Source organism: Clarias gariepinus, chromosome 21 (assembly GCF_024256425.1).
Source record: "Clarias gariepinus isolate MV-2021 ecotype Netherlands chromosome 21, CGAR_prim_01v2, whole genome shotgun sequence".
NCBI classification, from domain to species: domain Eukaryota; kingdom Metazoa; phylum Chordata; class Actinopteri; order Siluriformes; family Clariidae; genus Clarias; species Clarias gariepinus.
The window spans coordinates 15,899,116-15,919,175 of NC_071120.1; the positions used below are offsets into that span (position 1 = coordinate 15,899,116).

Sequence of the window (20,060 nt, forward strand, 5' to 3'; positions counted from 1 at the left end):
GGGGCCAATCCATCACAAGCACACACACTCATTCACACACTACGTGTAATTTGGGAAAGCCTGGTTTGTTTTACAGGGGCATTCAAATCAGAATTCAGAATAACAGAACACAGTTATGAGAGTTTAAAAACTACCCTTATTTCTCTATATAATCCCTTGTACCACTAATGCATTCATCCCAAACATAGTACTTGGATACCAAGTTTTCTCAGTATGCCAGAATGGATTGTCTGCCTGCCTGCTTCACATCTAAAAACCCTGGCCTCCAAGGAACTCCATTAATCACCCAAACATGTGGAAAATATCTTGGAGCGAGGTCACTATAAGGTCCTGCAAAAAAACAGACCAGGTTGTTTTTTTTTTCACATTTTTTAACTCACTCATCATTAATGGATGTACAGCCTTCTTTAAAACTTGCACCATTCAAATGTTTTACTGCTGCTAAGAGTCTCATTACCGTACTGTGCTTGAATCTTCAGTTTTACGCCTTGTATCATTTTTTAACTGAGGTTATACAACTTAATAAGTTACCATAACTTGAATGTCTTCAATGACGTGAGTAATATAGCATGCATATACACACTTCAGGAAAAGAAAAATATGATGATGTATGTGATATTAATATATCATATTATTACCATAATAATATCATATACTTCAATATATAACATATAGCAATACATTTTGTATTAAAATTTAAAGTGTGCATACTTTTTTTTGGCTGACTCTGTATATAAAATCAGTTGATAATCAGGGATTACACATCTTCATAACAAGTATATAAGTTTTATTTTCCATCTCCATCTCATCATAAAGGTGTCTGTTTAACATTGTTTTAGGGGAAGCAGTGTATCATTGGTAATGTTACTACCCAGTGGTAGTGCCTCTGGCGCGGTTTAGTGCAGTGCAGAATTTAACTGTGCCACAGCTTTATGTACAACATAGACTTAAATAAATTCTATCAGAATTAGAACTCTACAAACACAATGTCTTGTAAAAAAAAAAATAAAATAGAGGCAAAAGAAAAACAAGCACAAATTCTATATCTGCTATTTTGAAGCTTTGTGTCATTTGGGACATTCCTCAACTCCAGCACACACACAACATAAGCTTTCAGCTTTTAGATCATGGTCTCTCGAGAGACACCTATCAGGCTGTGCGGTCGCTCCTGTGCCAGCCGCCGGGGTCCGGTCCGAAAACCCGTCCTGGAGTTGACCCGGGAGCTCGGCCTGCCCTGCCCACTGGTCTGCAGCTCTGCCCAGGTGAAGGTGCTGAGGTCCCCACAGCTGCGCAGGTGGAGGAGACCCGGGCGCTTGCGCAGAGGCAGCGTGTGAGATGTGCAGGCTGGCTGCGTCTGTCTGGAAGACGATAGCTTCGCCTGGCCACTTTCTGAAACACTCATCACCTGCGGAATCACAACTGAGTTCAGGATCTGCTCAATAGAAACAAGTGGTTTATTGTTTTTCATGTATTTTTCATTTCTATTTTTAAGGTATATATCACTATATGGATTAATATTATAAGCAAATAGATTATTATTTTTAGGGGTAGCACAGTGGCATAGTAACTAGTACTGTCGCCTTGCACTTCCAGGTTCTGGGTTCGATTCCCGCCTCAGCTCTGTGTGCATGAAGTTTGCATGTTGCTTGGTGGGTTAGACTGTTTGGCGTTCCCAAATTGCCTGGAGTGTGTGAATGAGTGTGTGTATGCGTGCCCTGCGATTGATTGGCACCCTGTCCATGGTGCACCCCGCTTTGTGCCCTAAGTCTCCTGGGATAGGATCCAGGCCCCCAGGACCCTGTGTACAGGATAAAGCGGTATAGAGGATAAGTTGAGTGAGTGAGATCCTTATTTAAATGAGAACATTAATATTTTTGCTGTTTATTTGAGCCATAGTACTTCATTCAGGAACATTTCACGAGTTTGAGGTTTGAGATATGAATGCATTATTGAATAAAAAGTTGTGATATGATGCATTTGTGTGGGTTTGACCTGCTGGATTAAGGTGGCACAGCGCACGGCCTCTTCCATGTGTTCCTGATCAGAGCGCAGCACACTCTTAATGCTGTTGATCAGCTCTTCTACCTCAGGCGTCAGGCTACACGGCGACTGCTGCTGCAGGAAACGTGCCACTAGCAGCTTGGTGTCTCTGTAGCTCTGATAGTCCACCATGGAGGAGGGGCGTGGTCGGCGATGGCCCTTCCCCCGCCGCAGAGTAACAACCGGATGCTCCGGCTCAGGCCCTGGCCCTGCAGCTGTCCCAGGACCTACTTCTGTCTGTGTGGCTGCTTCACAGCTCATTACTGCTTCGGGGGAAGGAGGGAAATGTGAAATAGAAGAAAACTTGGAATGAACCACTGCTCTGGAAAAGATTAAGCAACACCACTTTGCTATGCGTAGATGCTAGATCAGCTAGCATTCATACTGTATGTTCTACATACATACTGATGGATTCTGCATCTTTATATGTTTATTATAGACATAATTACTGTATATATGTCAGTTGGTGCTCGGTGATGCAGTGATGCGCTTCATTTCCGTATCATGTTAACCTCATCATTTACATTTACTAATATAGATAAAGATCAGGTTAAAAACATCCTGGAGCGAAGAACAGTAACAATGGTGATGACGTACTGTAGTTTGTGTCCTTTTTTTATTTATTTATTTATTTATTTTTTTTGTAACTTACAGGGCGTCTCTGTGAGGAGGGTCAAAACCCCTGCAAATTGAAAGAAGCTTGCATACACAAACAGCACAGACTTCCTGAAAGTGGCAGCTCTATATTTAAAATGCTTTTAATGAAGTTGCTGACAGACACGGAGGGGGTGCAGGATATACTCTGTGTGTGTGTGTGTGTGTATGTGTGTGTCTCTCTCAGGGGTCAGGGTCTGACACACACACTAAAGATAAACCGGAGTAAAATAGGCTCTAATCTGCTTTGCCAACAAACCTGTTGACCTTCAGGTAGTGTGTACACAAAAAGTGATTCATTACCAAGCTTTCAGGACTCAGCTGAGGTCTCGACCTCCATCAGATGGAATGTGCAAACGAAACATTACACCCTATTCTTCAGGTACCTTTAGCAGTCAGGTCCAGGAGAACAGGGTCACTGTTGGACCTGCGGTGCCGCTGTCTACGAGGCTTCCTGCTGCCCGTCGAGGCAGTGATGGACTGCGAGGGCGGGGACGAGCTCAGTACGGATGTCTGCATACACCTGTCTGCGTGATGAGTACCATATTATATCAACAACATTTACAACATACACCGAACATCCATAGCATTAAAAGGCAAAACATCAAGCCTAATATGGTGTATGTTCCCCTTGGGGAGAACACAAGCTCTGGGGGTCTGGGGGTTAGAGGAAAGTTAGCGGCAGACTCTTTAGGGAGCGGTGGGCTTAGATCGGCGGGGAGGCGGGGGGGTAGGTGTTTAGACTGTGTTTCAGACTATATTGTCCTGAACATTCCATGGACACACAGTCAGGTTGAGATCTGGGGAGTTTGGAGGCCATCCATACAGTAGACGTGTATTGCTGTAATCATTTCCACATACTTAGCACTATTAAACTTTACAGCATACAGCTGGAGAACAGTAATAATTTATAATCAAACTGTTCAGCTTCACCTAGAAAAGGACGTTTAATTTTAAAGTCTGGTTCCTGTCAAGGTTTCATCCTCATCCTCATTTTATCATCTACTGTAAATCCACATCTGGATTTCTATAAAGCTGCTTTGTGACATTGTCTGTTTTTAAAAGTATGCCACCGTCCAAAAAAGTGATATTATACTTTTGTATTATTTAGCAGTGAATAATATTGAATTATTAATTATTGTTATAACTATAATATTAATAATAGTTAATATGAATCATTTATTAAATGCAAAAAATAGGCAATGGGGAGTAGCTATGAAAATGAAAGCTTAACTGTACAGTATGCCTGGGCCTGTTGTTGCATTCTGAAAGTTTAAAGTATACAGAGTGAACTTTCATACATCAGAATCCAATCTTTTTTTTTATTAGAGTGGTCGCTGATTCTAAATAAGTCACTGCTGCTTAGTCAAAATGAAGCACCGAGAGCTATACTGGAAGCAGAGCATGTGCTTAGTGTGTTCAAAAAAAGACAAATGTTAAAATGTTTCGTGTTAATTCCTGTGAGATTAAGGAAGTCTGGGGTTTTTTATGGGTCTGTACGACTGTACATGTAAAACCAGGCCGTGAAGAGATGGGAAGCTGATACTGGTTACATAAAGAACCTGTGACGTGAACTGGAGCTTATAGCAGCGGCTTATTTCGAGAGCACAGGAGCCGCGCTGTTATAATAAGCAATCTCTGCCTGAGAGCAGGATTACATGAACAGATGTACATGATGATAATGTTACACCCTGATCCTCAAAAGTATACTTTTAAGGCGGTTTACTTAAAAACCATTTATTCAGGTAGAAGCATTACATTGTTCAAGTCAAACTGGGACTTATGATTGTACAAAATAACAGAATACAGTAGAGTAGGAACCCCTGTTATGATCCAAAGATGTGGAAACGGCTTGGAGTGAGGTCAGGACTGTACATCAATGTGGCAGTGCTTGAAATCTTATGTCAATCAGTTTTATGTCTTCATTCACTAGAACGTTCATCACAAAGTCCCTGTTTGACTGGAATTATGTAGAACAAAGGATAATTACTCAAAGAGAGTACTCAAATATCATCTTATTCATCAGGATCAGTCAAAATAATTCAATGACATTATTTACTTTAATAGGAACACCTTTATCTACTTCTTTATGCAGTTATCCAGTTAGCTAATCATGTGACACGAGTACGGTCTAGAAACTCATGCAGATATATAAAAGGCTAAAACGATTGATTTCTAAACATTATCTTCAAAAGGCAATCAAGCAGGCATGGATTGAGCGAATGACACCAGAGTACTGCAGATGTCTTTGCTCAGCCTGATCCAGCATGTTTTGTAAGAGGTTGTGTTAGCAAAAATCGATCACATGTTGTAGTAATCGCATGGTTTAATCCGGATACAATGCTGTACTTCTTTGATAGGACTTGTGCTACAGGAGTCTAGGGTGATCATATCATCCGGAGATCGCGAGTTCGGTTCCCGGGTGATGCTGTAACCTCTCGCAGCCGGAGGTCTAGAGAGAGCTGATTGGCCGAGCTCTCTCAGAGGGGAGGGGTGAGAGGTACTTAGTGCTCCAACATTAATCACGGCTCTACAGCCAATCAGGGGCGTCTGTGAGCTCACGCAAGCGGAAGGAGCGGATAGCACTGAGTATATCACGCCTAAACAGTGCGTGGGCGAGCAGTTTGAAAAGATGCAGTCGGCTGGCGTCACGTGGTTTGGAGGAAACACGTGATAGTCTTCGGCCCTTCCGACTGAGTGGTAGTAGTAGCCTTAATGTGGGAGCCCCCTAGTGACGGGGAGGAATTGGAAACGACCTAAATAGGGAGAAAATTAAGAGAGATTTTTTTTTTGCTTGTCTATGCTTCATGGCTTGACATGGCAATTTTTTTGCACATTTGTTAGCTGGAATGGTGAATTTATAGTTTCCACCAAGATGCTCTTGTCGGGCATTGGAAACGGGTTGGCGCTTGAGGCACCACTTTGATTTCTTTGCATAGCACTAGCTTAGAGTCTTAAAGTCAAACATCTTTAACTTTTCTAACTGGGCTTTTCATTAGCTTTTCATTGGAGTCAGTTAATGGGGTAATATCGTGGAGTGTTCGGGCCCTCAAGGCCACCATGATATTTCAGTCTTTGTAAGGTGGTTAATTTCATTCTGGGAGGTTTGCTGTTCTAATAAAATTTAGTGATGCTGGAATGAATTAACTGCTTTGTACAAAAGGTCAGATTTTCCTCATGCGTAATCTCTTCTACTGAAGCACATGTTTAGACGGCACTCCAATGCATTTGCTCTAAAATGGAACATGAGGTTTGGTACAAATTCGTACAATCCATGCCACCTCAAGTGCCCACACTTATTTAAGCAAAAACGGGACGTACCAAAATTCAGGTGCACTAAAGATTTTAAAGATTCTCCTTTCACCCATGTTCACTCTGTAAGGAATATAATCTGTAATGAAAACGGTCTTGACAGCCCTGCTAGCAGACTGAACTGATTAGACTTAGGTCTGTTTTTACTTGGCCATTTAATTATACAACAACGCGAATGTTTTCATGACAGAACAGCATATGGTGTTGTAATGGGTGTTGCTTACCATTGCTGGCCGTGTCCGTCTCAGAGCAGCGTGACACCCTCTCGGTCAGATCTGTCACTTGAACCTCAGGGTCCTGTTCCTAATTATATAAAGAGGGTCAGTTAGTGGGCTTGTCCTTTCCTGTCGACATAAACTGCACCACCTTATGCTTGGGATCTCATGAAAACAATCAACGTTCAGCCTGAATTATTGATTATAAAAGTAAACTACACAGTGATTAGTCTGCCCACTAATCACATGGTGTGTGAATTACCTGTGATGGCTCGGCCTGCCTTGCCGCTACCGCTTCGTACGGGGGAGGAGGGTCGAGGGGACAGAAAACCTCCACGCCTTTTATCCTCGCCCCGTATATGTGAGGCAGTGGGATCACACTGTCACCAAACATCCTGCAGGGACAGATAGAATAAGGTTTTTAAAAAACCTCTGGCAGCAGACGCAGAAAGCAATTCCTGGTGTTCATCGCCAGGTTTTCCATCTGCCTTGTGAAACTGGTCCATCTCACGCATTGCAGCGTTTACTAGGCATTCTTGATCTGTTCCACAGCTTGGAACATTTTAGGAGGTCGTTCTTAGTTATTTTTGGAGAAGCCTCCCACATAGTATGTGTGTATGTGTGGATAAGGTATGAGTGGAGGAAGACAAGTGTCTATTCCACTGATTTGCATCAGTACATTTAATAGTTGTACGAAGTGCAAATGTTTGCACACCCTCAGGACAAAGACGTTAAATTATTTCATAACGAGGAAATTCAGGTTTCTTGTGTAAACTTCCAAAGATCCTTTCACAGCTTCACTGCATTATATTTATTCATTCATTCATCCATCGTCTATACCTATCCTAGGAGACTTGGGGCACGAGGCACGGTACACCCTGGACAGGGTGCCAATCCATCTCTGGGCATACAAACACTACAGGCAATTTGGAAACGCCAACTAACCTATTCTAAATGTCTTTGAGCTGTGGGAGGAAACCGGAATACCCGGAGGAAACCCACCAAGCACAGGGAGAACATAAAAACACCTTGCACACAGTGCCACTTTTCCCTGACCCTGGAGGTGCGAGGACACAGTGCTAGCCAGGCTCATGTGGATAAGCAGTATAGAAGATGAATAAACGCATGAATATACATAACCATACAAATTACTTTTTCAGATTTAATTCCCATTTCATTACTCAATATCAGCATCTCTTGCATTATGAGCACGCACTTTCTCAATAGGTCTCGTCTGTTATTTTTGCGCCTGCATTGTTTAGCACCGTGCTTCTGCCTGAAAGCTGTATGGATTGAATTATTTAATGATTTAATATAGATTCCTCTATTCTGTACATCCTCTGAGGACATTTTACGAATGTAAACGAATGAACATTTTATGTTCTTGACTTGTAGAGGCCTGTGAAAGCATTTAGATCAGTTTTTAGGCAGCCTGTTTTTATTACAGCATTTGTAAAGCTGGTCGTGGAAATACCAGTCAGTCTACAACATGTTTGGATTGTGGATGAAACTGGAGTGACCTTGAGGAAACCCATCATATTGTATTTTTTACATCCTGTAAAATGCATCATGTTGTGTGTTTAACATGCAATAAATATACATTTTCCTCCACCTCATAACTAGAAGTGTACTGTTTTTCAGAATGCCAAATATGGAGATGAACATTAACATGACCTCAGGGCTTCATCCAAACCAACTGCACTTAAAAGCAGTCAAGTCTATTTAGGAGTGAAATCCTGCTGGTATGTTACCTGCGAGCCAGCCGTGGTGTGTAGGAGTAAAAGGTGGAAAAGTAGGAAGGAGGTGGTGCGGGTGGAACAAAGTCATCCGGATCAGGAATGTGTGGCTGCTCTTCTTCCTCTGCGATGGTTCGTGGCTCTTCCTGCCAGACATACACATTTTCACTGACAGAAGCATTTTCCATGCACAGGAATCATATTCCTGGATTAATCACATGCATACAATGTGAAGGAAATGAAAATAAATTTGAGTTGAGTGTATGGACTCGTACCATGCAGGGCCGTCTGGTGGAGAAGATCTGCAGGTACCTGAGCGCGGCTGCAATCAGACACACTACTGTGGTCAGCGCATTCAGTGCACACAGTGCAAACAGGACTTTCTAAGTGAAGTAAGACATATGCAGCAGTGAAAATCCACACAGGAAATTTCAACTTTATCCCAATTACAGTCCCAAAAAAATAAAGTGCAGCAATGTAGCATTACTAATGACAGAGCCCGAACCTTGAGCAGCACTCTCATCGATGCGCATGAGTGACCTGCGTAGATCTTTATCACCTCCTCTTCTTGGCACTTGCTGGGGCTCTCTGCACAGCAGTTACAGATATCACTAGTCCCATCCTGCAAAACATGTAACAGTCAGTGTCAGGGGTAGCTCAGTGGTTAAGACAATGGACTACGGTTCGGAAGGTCCCAGGTTCAAACCCCACAACCACCAAGTTGCCACTGTTGGGCTCTTGAGCAAGACCCTTAACCCTCAACTGCTCAGATGTGTAATGAGATAAAAATGTAAGTCGCTCTGGATAAAAGCGTCTGCCAAATGCCTAAATGTAAATGTAACAATCACACACACAATTATGGCGGCATCTACAATCATGCTCTATGCACATGTTATATATACAAATTATAATAAATATTCATTCATACATATTTAGTCAGCACTCAGCCAAAACATGTTATTGGTGCCAATGCATCTCACCTAGTTGAAAAAAATTATTTTCAGATCAGGTAACACCATTTTTCATAATGCTTAATGCTTCTCATCTCCTGATCCATGCTTCGTTGTTTTTTGTAAATATGCACACATTTATATTTTTATCAGAAAAAAAGAAACACATTAGCTAAATACAATTTCATGCCTTTTTATGTAGTGTCCGTAACTTTTTTGAATTCAAAACTTTTAATGATTTTAATTGTCATTCAGATGAAACTTGGCCAACTTTTATTTCGCATAAAAAAACTAATCTAAAACAGTGTATTATTCTAAAATGCAAAATTGTTAAAATATTGCGACATGGATTTGACCTGGTTAATAATGCTAAGGAATTTTTTTTTTTGGGGGGGGGGATCCTAATTTTGCACAGTGCTTTAATTTAAGCAGGGATATTTACAGGTCATATATTTCTTATGCTTCATAATGCTTCCTACACCAATTTTATTATCAATACTCATGAAGAAATATGAATTACTTGAAACTTGTTTTTTTTTTTTATTTGAAAAAGCATTATTAATTATGATTGATAGAAGCGAAACATTGTAACGCTGAAAAATAGCCATTTTTGGGGCGCATACAGTATGAAATCATCATTCCAAAATTGCTAAAGTTAGCAACTTGAAATTTATAGGAAAGCAAGATTGGTCACTGCTATGTTGCATAAACTTCAAAAGTAGCTTATTTGGTACAAACATTTTCTCTAATATATGTATAACAAACAAAAAAAAACAAAAAAAGAATAATAATGAAATGAGCACCAATATTGGGTTTTGGCCGACTGTGACAGAGCTTATCCTTGAAACACTGGATGAGTGGAAGGTTTTTACACTGCATATGATGCAAGTCCATCACAGGGCACCATGTATACACACATTCACACATTGCAGTCTTACTACAGTTCTATACAGTGGAAAAATGGAAGGAAACCAAAATAACTCTTATATTGTGGGGTAGCTGGAAGTTATCCTCGATAATCACCTTGATCCAAAAAGAACACATTTCCATCCGCGGGCCAAAGATCCACAGTAAATTATATAATAAGTAGGAAAATTATGTAACTCATACACCTTGGCTTTCACAGTCAGCATATCTTAAACCAAGTCAACGGATGACTGACATGAGCCATCTACACCACCAGCATCAAAATATTCTGCTAAGTAAGGATCTTTTGGAGAAAATATATTAATGTCTTGAGTACATGAAGCTATTCTTACTTTGATAGCAACATACTATCTTTACTTTGTCACTATTCTCCATGGATATGGACATTATAAGTGCCTCTTTATACAGTATAGAAGACTTATTGTTAATAGATACATAGTTAAATGAAGAGACCTTTTACTGGAGCTGATCTTTTTTTTTTATCTCTAGTGCAGGTTGCATAAATGAAGAGAGTGGAACAGAGCTCCTGCACCAGGACAATAGAGTGTCATTGAAAAGGACGCAGCAACCCAGTTAAGATTTAGACCTCAGGCAGTGAAAATGTCCAAAAAACCAAACACATGTGCACAGAGCACCTGATTCAGAAGCAGATGGCAAGGCCAGGAGTCTTCTTTTACTCGAGAGAGAGAGAGAGAGAGAGAGAGAGTGGGGTGGGGGTGGTGGTGGTGGGGGGGGGGGTCGTTCATGGTTGCTATAGCCCAAAGCTCTACAAGCTCAGTTTCAGGAAGAAGCGGATAGAAATTCATGCTCTATTTTGGGGCTTGGACTTTGGCATGGTTTAGCAATTCTCCTCCACTTGCTTTGACCCATTTTAATCTCATAACATGAATATAGAGAACATATCATACCCAAAATATTTTCATTTGCTAGATTTTAGCTGACAGTTCTACCTGATATTAATTGATAAATATTGAACACTGGCTAAGGTCAAAAAACATATTATAACTTTTGACATATTTACCTGTATGTTTTTTCCCTTTAAATAAATACTGTATATTGATGCACACATTCATATTCAATTATCTTTTTGTCAAGAAAAATTACATAGCTTAGGGATTGTGATTAAGATTTGTTATGCTTTAGAGCATCAGTGCATCAGTAAAGGTCTTAGCTCTCACCCGCTGACAGTGGATGGTACTGGACACCAGCTGAGCTCCCTGACAGCAGAGGATAAATCCCGCCAGATTCAGCAGGATACACACCATGGACAGCAGCACGAACAGATTCACCTAACACACACACACAGACAGACAAAATACGACAGGGTGTGGAAGAGATAGATATGAATAATCACTGGCACTGATACTTTGCCTTGTTTACACATTAGGGCAAATCTACATGACAAATGTCCAAATCTAACTCATATGATCAGACTTTAATTACATTTGTTTACCCACATTGGTTGTTATAGCAACAATAAGGACAAACAACATGAGGAAGGCACATGTATATTGTTTTCCTATATTGTTTATCCACATGGGTTGTTATAGCAACAATAACGACAAACAATACAGATGTGCCTTGATCATGTTCTGGGGTCAAAACAGGCCACACACTTAATGATGACAAAGCCCAAGAAACCGGATTTGAAACCTATGTGCCACTTTCTTATCTTTTCATTCATGAAAATTCTTATTCTTTATATCTTATGTATACAGTACATAAAGATCTGATTTGGGGTACCAGTCCATACAAATCATATGATCTGTTGATCTGCTACGAATTAAAAGTTTAAAATATATTTAACAATTGTTTTTGCAGTTTCTGTCAGTCAAACAAACAGGAACCAATCCAACAAGCCCTTTGAGTAATTTAATAAACTAAATATTAAAACTAATTTAACTGTATGCTCCTCACTATAGTATACTATAGATCTTACTTCACTATTTTAGTAATTACAATTTAGTAACTTCTGGTTAACCTGACTCTGGTTTTCCTTCCTTATGTAGGAAAATAAAAACGTTGGTATTTTTCTTCTGACTTTTACACTGCTATAATAAAAAAGAGAGCAAAAGCTCTGTGGCTATTCTCACATATCTTAGAAATTAAGGTGTTGCATAAATACATAGCTCCTGTTGACTATATAACAAAGAAAAGAAGCCTAAGAACTGAAAAAAATAACATTTATATCCATTTTATTCCATGGACCAGATTAATTCAAAACATTATGTCTAATGACCTGTCACTAAAAACATTAATAAGCACAGACAATAAAATCTGCAAAAAAGGCAGTTTTCTCAACTTTATCAACAAGTATGTTATTCATGACAACAATGCCAACAATAAGAACAACAACAAAACATTGTTTTAAGACATGCCCAGGTTACGTACAAAGTTCCCCTCTGGCACAAATTCTACATGAAGAGACATGAAGAGACAAATTAGAGAGCTTGTTGACAGATTGATGTCAGAACTATAGACTTTCTACGATAGGATTAATCATGTGAGTCAGGTTAAATGAGGATTTTCTGCAATGATATGAGGATATTCTTAAACTTAATATATGACATACTGTACACACCCTGTGTCTTAAATTAGGGTTTATGGCCCAATAGGGAAATACAGTTCAAGCTACTAATTGAAAAGATTAATACAGGGACAAAACACAAACAGCACACCTAATATTTGGTTGAACGTATTCGGATGTTTCACCTTTAACAGACACCTTTGACTTCTGGCAGAAATCTGGTTGGACATTTGACCACTCTCATTGACAGAATTAGCAGTGTTCAGTTAAACCAGTTAGTTTCCTGATATAGACCGCGCTTTTAAGCAAATTCTAAATTTTCTGTAGGTTTCAGCCTCCAAAAGCTTAATGGTAGCGTGCATCATCTATTCCACAACCAACGTTTGTGGTGTTGGAACACGCTACTCTCATGGAACACTCAGATTTCTTCGAGTTTAAACTGTCTAGCTGATGATTTGCGGTTAATCTAAAGAATTACTCCATCCACTTTATGCAATACACCAGTTTAACCACCACAGTGCTGGTAGAGTGTATTTAGGGTCGAATGACTCACCTTTACGCCTTTAAACATCTGGATATATCCTTCCTCCAGAAGGCTTTTTTTTTTGTCCATGGTCAACTACAAACTTTACTTAAGACTAAATGTTCTTTCTTGGGTGGCAGCCTTTTATTTACATTTATGCAATGAAACTTAAATTTATCTCACATTATTTACTGTATATCCTATTTATTACACATTTGATGGTTAAGTTGCTCAAGAACAAGAGCTTGGTGGTGCTGGGGTTTGAACCAGACCTTCTGATGTTAACCACCAACCTACCCCTGCACTTTCAGTTAATGGTAATGTAAAACTCACTTCACTGGTTTTCCAGCAGCTTTAACTTCATGGCAGGCTTGTACCTGGTGATTCATGTGTTGTTCTTAACTTTCCAAAACAATTTTCTTCATTTCTCCAATTTCCTCTTTCTCAGCTAGGCACTGAGCTTCTTGGACTTTTACATGTGTGTTGGTCCATCCAATGAGTGATGTCAAAAGAACAATTTTTATGTTGGCACAATTATCATCATCATCATCATCATCATCCTTAGCAGGAAGCTGAGAGGCATTGGGCTTGCAAATTAATTAATTAATATCCTGATATTTCAGGATGTACGTAAAAGATATTACAGGCACGACTGTAATAACATAAGCGTGTGGAAAAATATTTTGCCCTTCTTGTATAATTTTGACCCTGTGTTGATATCAGAAGACGAACAATAAATTAAACCTTATGCTCAATAAAGACCAATTTAAAGAAACCATTTAAAGCCCAATGTTTGCATGAAATTCATGTTCATGATGAGTATATGTACTTCTGACCATAACTGTAGCTAATGTAACCAGCACTGTAATTTTTTTTATATATATATACCATTCAGCTACATTTACAGGCAACAAAATCCAACACCTTTAACAGCAAATTGGGTTTTTGTCTTTTATCAGTTCCTGTTGTGCATGATGAAACAAATTACTGTAGTGTTTATTTAACTATATATCATTTGTTAAAAAACAGTATTTCATCTGTTTTTGTATTTGTGTTAGATTTTGTTCATAGTTCACTGTTTGAGCATAAGTAGCTACTGCACATATGCTCAGATGTTTCTAGGTTATCACACAAGTATCCAGTTTGATACTAAAGAAACATCCATCAACAGATTTAACTGATTTTATCATTCATTAGCAGTTTTTGAAGAAAAGATTTGTTATCTGTTCACTGCTGACTGTGCTGATTTGTTTTCCTGTAAACCTGCAAGAACACAAACTGCTCTTTACTCAACATTTACTGCAGAACATAAACTTTATTTGACACACAAAATGTGACACACCATTCACTTACTCACTCACCCACTTACTGGGTCATGGGCCCCCGGGCCTATCACTGGAAACTTGGGGCACGAGGTGGGTACACCTTGGACAGGGTGCCAGTACATCACAGGGCACACAAACACACATGTGCAATGTGGAAATGTCAAGTAGTGTGCCATAATCTGCATGTTTTTAGATTGGAATCTGACAGAGCAGTGAATGTGTAATTTGCAAATAAAGATTACACCTTTAGACATCTACATAAAGAATTAAGATTTCTAACAACCTACCAGCAGGAGCATGGGCCTCTTCCATGTGGTGAGGCCGATAATCCCTGACAGGATAACCTGTGGAGCAGAAAATCAGCTCATTCAGCTATATTCAGTGCACAGACAAATTAACTAGACCATGTCTTCTGTTCATTTAGATTGTGTTAAATCTGTGCTTCAGTGGGCTAGTGCTAGGGAGGGCTGATGTTTACAATCGTTCTGCTGGCTTTGTACACTCTAGGCTCAAGGCCCATTTATTTTTTATTTTTTTTAATTGGAGCTTTGAGTACCACTTCCTGTTCTAGATTGCACTCAAGTGTCTATCTGCCAGAATGCTTTTTTGTTTGTTTGTTTTTAACTATTATTATATCCGGTAAAGCAGAAATAATTTTAATGGATATAATAACGATATTGCTTGTTTTTCTTATTCCTAGAAAACAAACATAAAAACTTGAATCATTAAATTACTTTTGAATTTGAATTGATTAAGTTAACATTGTAACTACTTTCCTGGATGGTCAGGATTATAGGCAATAACTTGATCTTGGCTAACTGATTGAAAAGTACTGAGGAGACAATAGTTTGTTAGTTTTTATTTTATGTAGGTATAAACCTGAAGGGAAAAAACAGAAGTATCATCACCACCACATGAAACAACACAAGATTTTCACACACACACACACACACACAGTATATATATATATATATATATATATATATATATATATATAATTTATCCCTGAATAATAAGAAAGAACCAGGCCTGGAGAGCACTCACTGATGATCCAGCCCAGAACGGACAGGAGTTGCGGACAGGAGGCGAGTTGCTGAGGGAGAGAGCTCCGAACGAGAGAGCCACCATGGAGCAGCCGAGCATCAGCTGCAGCAGCCCGAGGGAGAGCAGCGGGCGCGCGGGCAGCAGCGGCGGCACGAGCCGCGACTCCGATCCCCGCATCCGCCACGGAACCGTGGCCATACAGCGGCTCCTCCGGGAAGGATCGGCAAACTGAGGGGCGAGGGAAGCCCCGGTTAAACGACAACACGATCCAGGCAGAACTACCGGGAGAGACATGAGAAACACGCCAGCAACGAAACCGCAGGAAACGTGAACGCGGAGTAAAGCGACGGGCGAGGTTCCGTCATTTTATTCGAATCCCGGCCGAAAGTCCGCGCTCTCCCGCTGCCATATTCCTCCCGAACTGAGCGGAGTTTTTTACAGTTTAAAATAGCCACTCGCTGTGACCTGCTGCTCGGATTGCGTTTCACATTTTTGGGCACTGGGACAAGAAAGGCGGAGGAGTGAAGAGGAGAGAGAGAGAGAGGAGAGGAGAGAGAGGAGAGGGGGCGCACAAGGCCCACAAGTCTGCACTCCATCACTGTAAATGGATAAGCTGTGGGCCTGCTTCATGTCGCTCCTTCATGTGCTTAATATCGTGCAGAGTATTTAAATGTTAACTGTTATTTCTACTCTCTTGCTCTCTTCCTCATAGATCTGATATAAACGTGTTAAATCTTCCCTGCTGTTATCTTCCTGTCTCCTCTTGCATCTGTTCTTAAAGGTGAGAACGCTGCCACACTCATCTTCTCATTCTCTCTATATGTCTCTCTCTTTCTCTATCTGCCTCTGTCTCCTTCCCCCTTTCCCCCCTAACTCCAGCCAACATCTTGTGATCTGTCTCTGGACGGACACCTCCCTGTCTTCCTCTCCTTTGATTCTTCAGGATCTCACCAGGACATTTACAATGGTTCATGTTCTTTGGAGTAACATATGTCGACGGCACAGGCGTTTGGTCAAACATAGGCTATAAAAACCCCATCTCTTGCTGTCAATAAACGGAGACCTTTCTGACCGACAACGTGTGTGTGTGTGTGTGTGTGTGTGTGTGTGTGTGTAAGTCAGTCTCTTCTGGGGACTCAAGAACTCGCTTCTTCAACAGTGTTTTAAAAAGATGCACAGTGTTCCACATTATGCAGCTACAGTGTTAAACTGCTGGACCAGTGGCTAGGATGCCCCACTTGGGGTTGTACGAGCCAGTGCACCCAGCAGTGCCAGTCCCAAGGCTGGGACAGGGTTGATGTGGAGGGTTGTGTCAGGATGGGCGTCTAGCATCAAAGCTGTGCCACATCAAATATACAGGCAATCCGCTGTGGCCGTCAAGCATGGGGAGCAGCAGAAAGATGAACAACAACAAGCATTTCACTTAAAGTAGGGTATTTTAACAGAGTCTGCAAGGTTTCACATAATGTACAGTGTTTATCAGGATGTACAGTACATGTGTTTAATAGGGTGTACACATGATGTACAGTACAGTGTTTAAAAGTATTTGAGGTGCACCAACAGTCCATACAATGTCTCACAATGTGCAGAGTTTAATAATGTATTTATGGTTTCATATTGTGTGCCGTGTATCACATGGTGTGCAGTGTTTAATAAAGTATTTATGGTTCCGTATTGTGTACAGTGTGATATGATGTACAGTGTTTAATAAAGTATTTATGGTTTAATATCGTGCTCCACATGATGTATGGTTTTTAATAAAGTTTTTAGTTTATCATACTGTGTATAATGCCACATGATGTCCAGTGTAATAAAAATAATAATAATGATAATAATATTATTAGTAGTATTTCAGATTTTTACTTGGCATCTTTAAGGTATGACAAGTTTCTTTTTGAAATTATCAACTAAATCAAGATCCGCATTGGGCTCAATATTGCACTTTTTGGATTTTTTTTCAAAGATTTTTTTTAATCTACACCATTTGTTCAGCTGACTGAGACCTGAAGTAAGGCCAGTACAACAAATTGGATCCATTGATGAGCTCACTTTGTCTAAACCGGTGGGTTTCACAAAAAAAAAAAAAACACTTTTGCGTTTGGACCATGAATTCCCATAGTGAGCAAAGTCTGACCCTCATGGCCTTAAATAAATTGTTCAGATGCACAGACAATTCAGTTTTGCTTTTCTAGTTCTTCAGAAGTCAAGAACTAGTCATGCATCTTTCCTCCACCTTACACATGCACATTTGACTTTCAAATTTTCTGAATATTCAAACTGCAGATACAGAAAACCAAAGAAATGTTAACTTACATTAAACCGGAGAAGTACAGCAACCAAAAACTTTTGGCATTTCTAAAAAAAAAAAATAAGAAGAAAAAGGGTTACAAAATGTTACAACAAGTCTGTTCATCTCCTTTTCCACTACAATAATTCATCTATCAGTTTGAGAAAATGTGGAGAGATCAAACAACTTGATGAGCACAAACTGATATGTGGTTTTTTAAATTGTCTATCCTGTTTCTTTTTTTCACATAATTATTATTGTTATTCTGTGTCATTGATACAGATATGACATTAATGATTTTTGCTTTGCTTTGCCCCTTGGTAAAATTAAGAATGGCCTCTTTAGTGTGTGTGTGTGTGTGTGTGTGTGTGTGTATTACTCTTTTTTCAAGTTTTTCTTCTGATTTTCCATTCAGTTCTTCTTTACCAACATCCCAATGTTCAAATTCAGAAGATCAGACAGGAAGGAAGTTTTGGCCAAGGTCTCCCTACATCTGTATCCTATCAGAGTGTTGAAGTGCCATCCACATTCCCGGAAGGGTCTGTAACATCCTCTACTGGCCTCTGGACTACACTGTTGGCAGTGGCAGTGCCAGGCTCTGGGGCTCTGAACAGATCACATACCTGTCATTTTTGCTCACGCTTTTCTGCTTAGCACTGATTATGATGTTTCCCCCAGCAGTCATGCTGGCCCATAACCCAGAGAGAATAGTAATCTTTGAACTGTTGCATTCATGTGAGAATTGCAGTGCAATAGCTCCCTACTGCTCTCCAGCTCCAGCAGATCTATTAGATTGTACAGTATATATAGAACAAAAAATTAAATTTACTCACTCACTCACTCTCTCACTCATAGACCATACGCTTTATCCTGTATTCAGGGTCTCAGGGGGCCTGAAGCCTATCCCAAGAGACTTAGAGCACGAGGCAGGGTACACCCTGGACAGGGTGCCAATCCATCGCAGGGCACACACGCACTCATTCACACACTATGGGCAATTTGGAAATGCCAACTACCCTAATCTGCACGTCTTTGAACTGTGGAAGGAAACCAGAGTACCCGGAGGAAACCCATCAAGCACGAAAAGAACTTCCAACTTCGTGCACACCAAGATGGGAATCGAGCCTGGCCGGGAATCAAACCCGAACCCTGGAAGTGTAAGGCGACATGGCTTACTATTAAACCATCATGTCGCCTAACTATGGAGTTGTTAAATTATTTTAAGATTGCATATTAAGGAGTATAATGGAATGAAAATAAAATGTGTAAATGTGTTTAAAATTAGTGTTCTTTCCTGAAGTGCATGCATATGGTTATAGCTGTGTTAAGGGTGCATTTGTGTCTTAATCATTTGTTCATTTTAAAGGTGGATTTTTATATCTGAGTTTAAAAAAACATTGTTAGTGTTTAAGTTAGGTTCTGTTTTTCGCTATTTAATAGGAATGGATCTAATTATTGTTATTTTAAATGTTATTAGAATGGTTTTGGATTGATTTGTAACATTATTAATATTGTTTATTGGTAGTGGGAGTTGTAAAGGGTTGTCTGTTTTTTTTTTGTTTTTTTTTGGCTTTAAAAGATTTTAGTTAAATGTTTTGTAGATGTTTTCTATTTGTGATTGATTTTTTGGATCAGTTTTTGGAAAGATTTATTAACTCCAGAGGGAAAACCTTGATGTGTTTGCATACTGCAAAAAAAAAAAAAAAAAAAAAAAGTCTTTTAAATAAAGCAGGGAACAGTTTTTGTTTTTTTCCCCCCAGAGAATGCAAATAAGAAATACAAATCTATTCAAATCCACATAATTGGCAAGAGACATAAAACACAAAAAACTGACATAGTTTATATTTATTTATTAGGAATAATAATGACTAAACTATACTTTTTAAAAACATTATGTTTATTACTTTGCATTTTAATAACAGCCAACAGAGTTGAAACATTACAACTACAAATTTTACACAGTACCTAAAGGAAAGACACCAAAAATAACATTAATACACAATTGCACACATACTCTTAAGAAAGAATGAAAAAAAAGAGAAACAAACAAATAAATGGGCTCTAAGAGGGATAAAATAAATGTACAACATGCGAACAGTATTGTCTTTGAGATTGTCCACAAAGGCAAGAAATGGACTTACTTTTATTTTATCTATAGCTATTTTTGTATTCCTTTATTGCTTTTTTCTTTTCTTTTTCGCAGCATGACTGGATTTTGCCCTATCGACACTAACTTGTATATTATCCTCATTCAAGTTGCGCGGTATTTCATATGGCCTACTAGTCCCTATACATGTGCACTACTTAAGGTATGACATAGCGGTTTCGGCGCCCTCTATAGTGCACTGCTTTACCGATACTGCGCTTTTAGGATGCGGTTTCTATTAAGCGTATTCCGTTCACCGTTGCCATGGTGATGACAACGGCTTCTTCGCACAGGTTGGAGGAGTGTGTGCGCTAGGGTTAGTCTGTGTGAGGCTAGGCTGTGTAGCATCGAACAAGCCGAGGACCTAACTAATG

General features: G+C 39.6%; 1 protein-coding gene across 2 annotated transcripts; it reads right to left on the reverse strand.

Moving 5' to 3' along the window:
• Positions 1 to 67: 67 nt before the first annotated feature.
• fam189a2 (family with sequence similarity 189 member A2) lies at positions 68 to 15,778 on the reverse strand. 2 transcript variants are annotated; one of them, XM_053481190.1, is made up of 11 exons: positions 15,254 to 15,778; positions 14,497 to 14,553; positions 11,013 to 11,123; positions 8,463 to 8,579; positions 8,233 to 8,340; positions 7,973 to 8,103; positions 6,484 to 6,616; positions 6,231 to 6,309; positions 3,081 to 3,221; positions 1,993 to 2,306; positions 68 to 1,405 (listed from the first exon to the last, which is right to left on the reverse strand). In XM_053481190.1, exons 1-11 carry the CDS (start codon positions 15,545 to 15,547, stop codon positions 1,121 to 1,123), a joined length of 1,770 nt encoding a protein of 589 aa, XP_053337165.1. In that variant the 5' UTR covers positions 15,548 to 15,778; the 3' UTR covers positions 68 to 1,120. The 2 variants fall into 2 exon arrangements, with proteins under 2 accessions (XP_053337165.1, XP_053337166.1); XM_053481191.1 differs by having other exon boundaries at positions 69 to 1,405; positions 1,993 to 2,303; positions 15,254 to 15,777.
• Positions 15,779 to 20,060: the final 4,282 nt, after the last annotated feature.

Bases quoted from the DNA above. Each gene is read 5' to 3' on its own strand.
- fam189a2 (XM_053481190.1), bottom strand. From the start codon at position 15,547: ATGTCTCTCCCGGTAGTTCTGCCTGGATCGTGTTGTCGTTTAACCGGG. The intron at 14,554-15,253 runs GTGAGTGCTCTC...TCTGCTCCACAG, and splicing joins CGTTCTGGGCTGGATCATCA to GTTATCCTGTCAGGGATTAT. The intron at 8,104-8,232 runs GTACGAGTCCAT...TATGTCTGGCAG, and splicing joins CCACCAGACGGCCCTGCATG to GAAGAGCCACGAACCATCGC.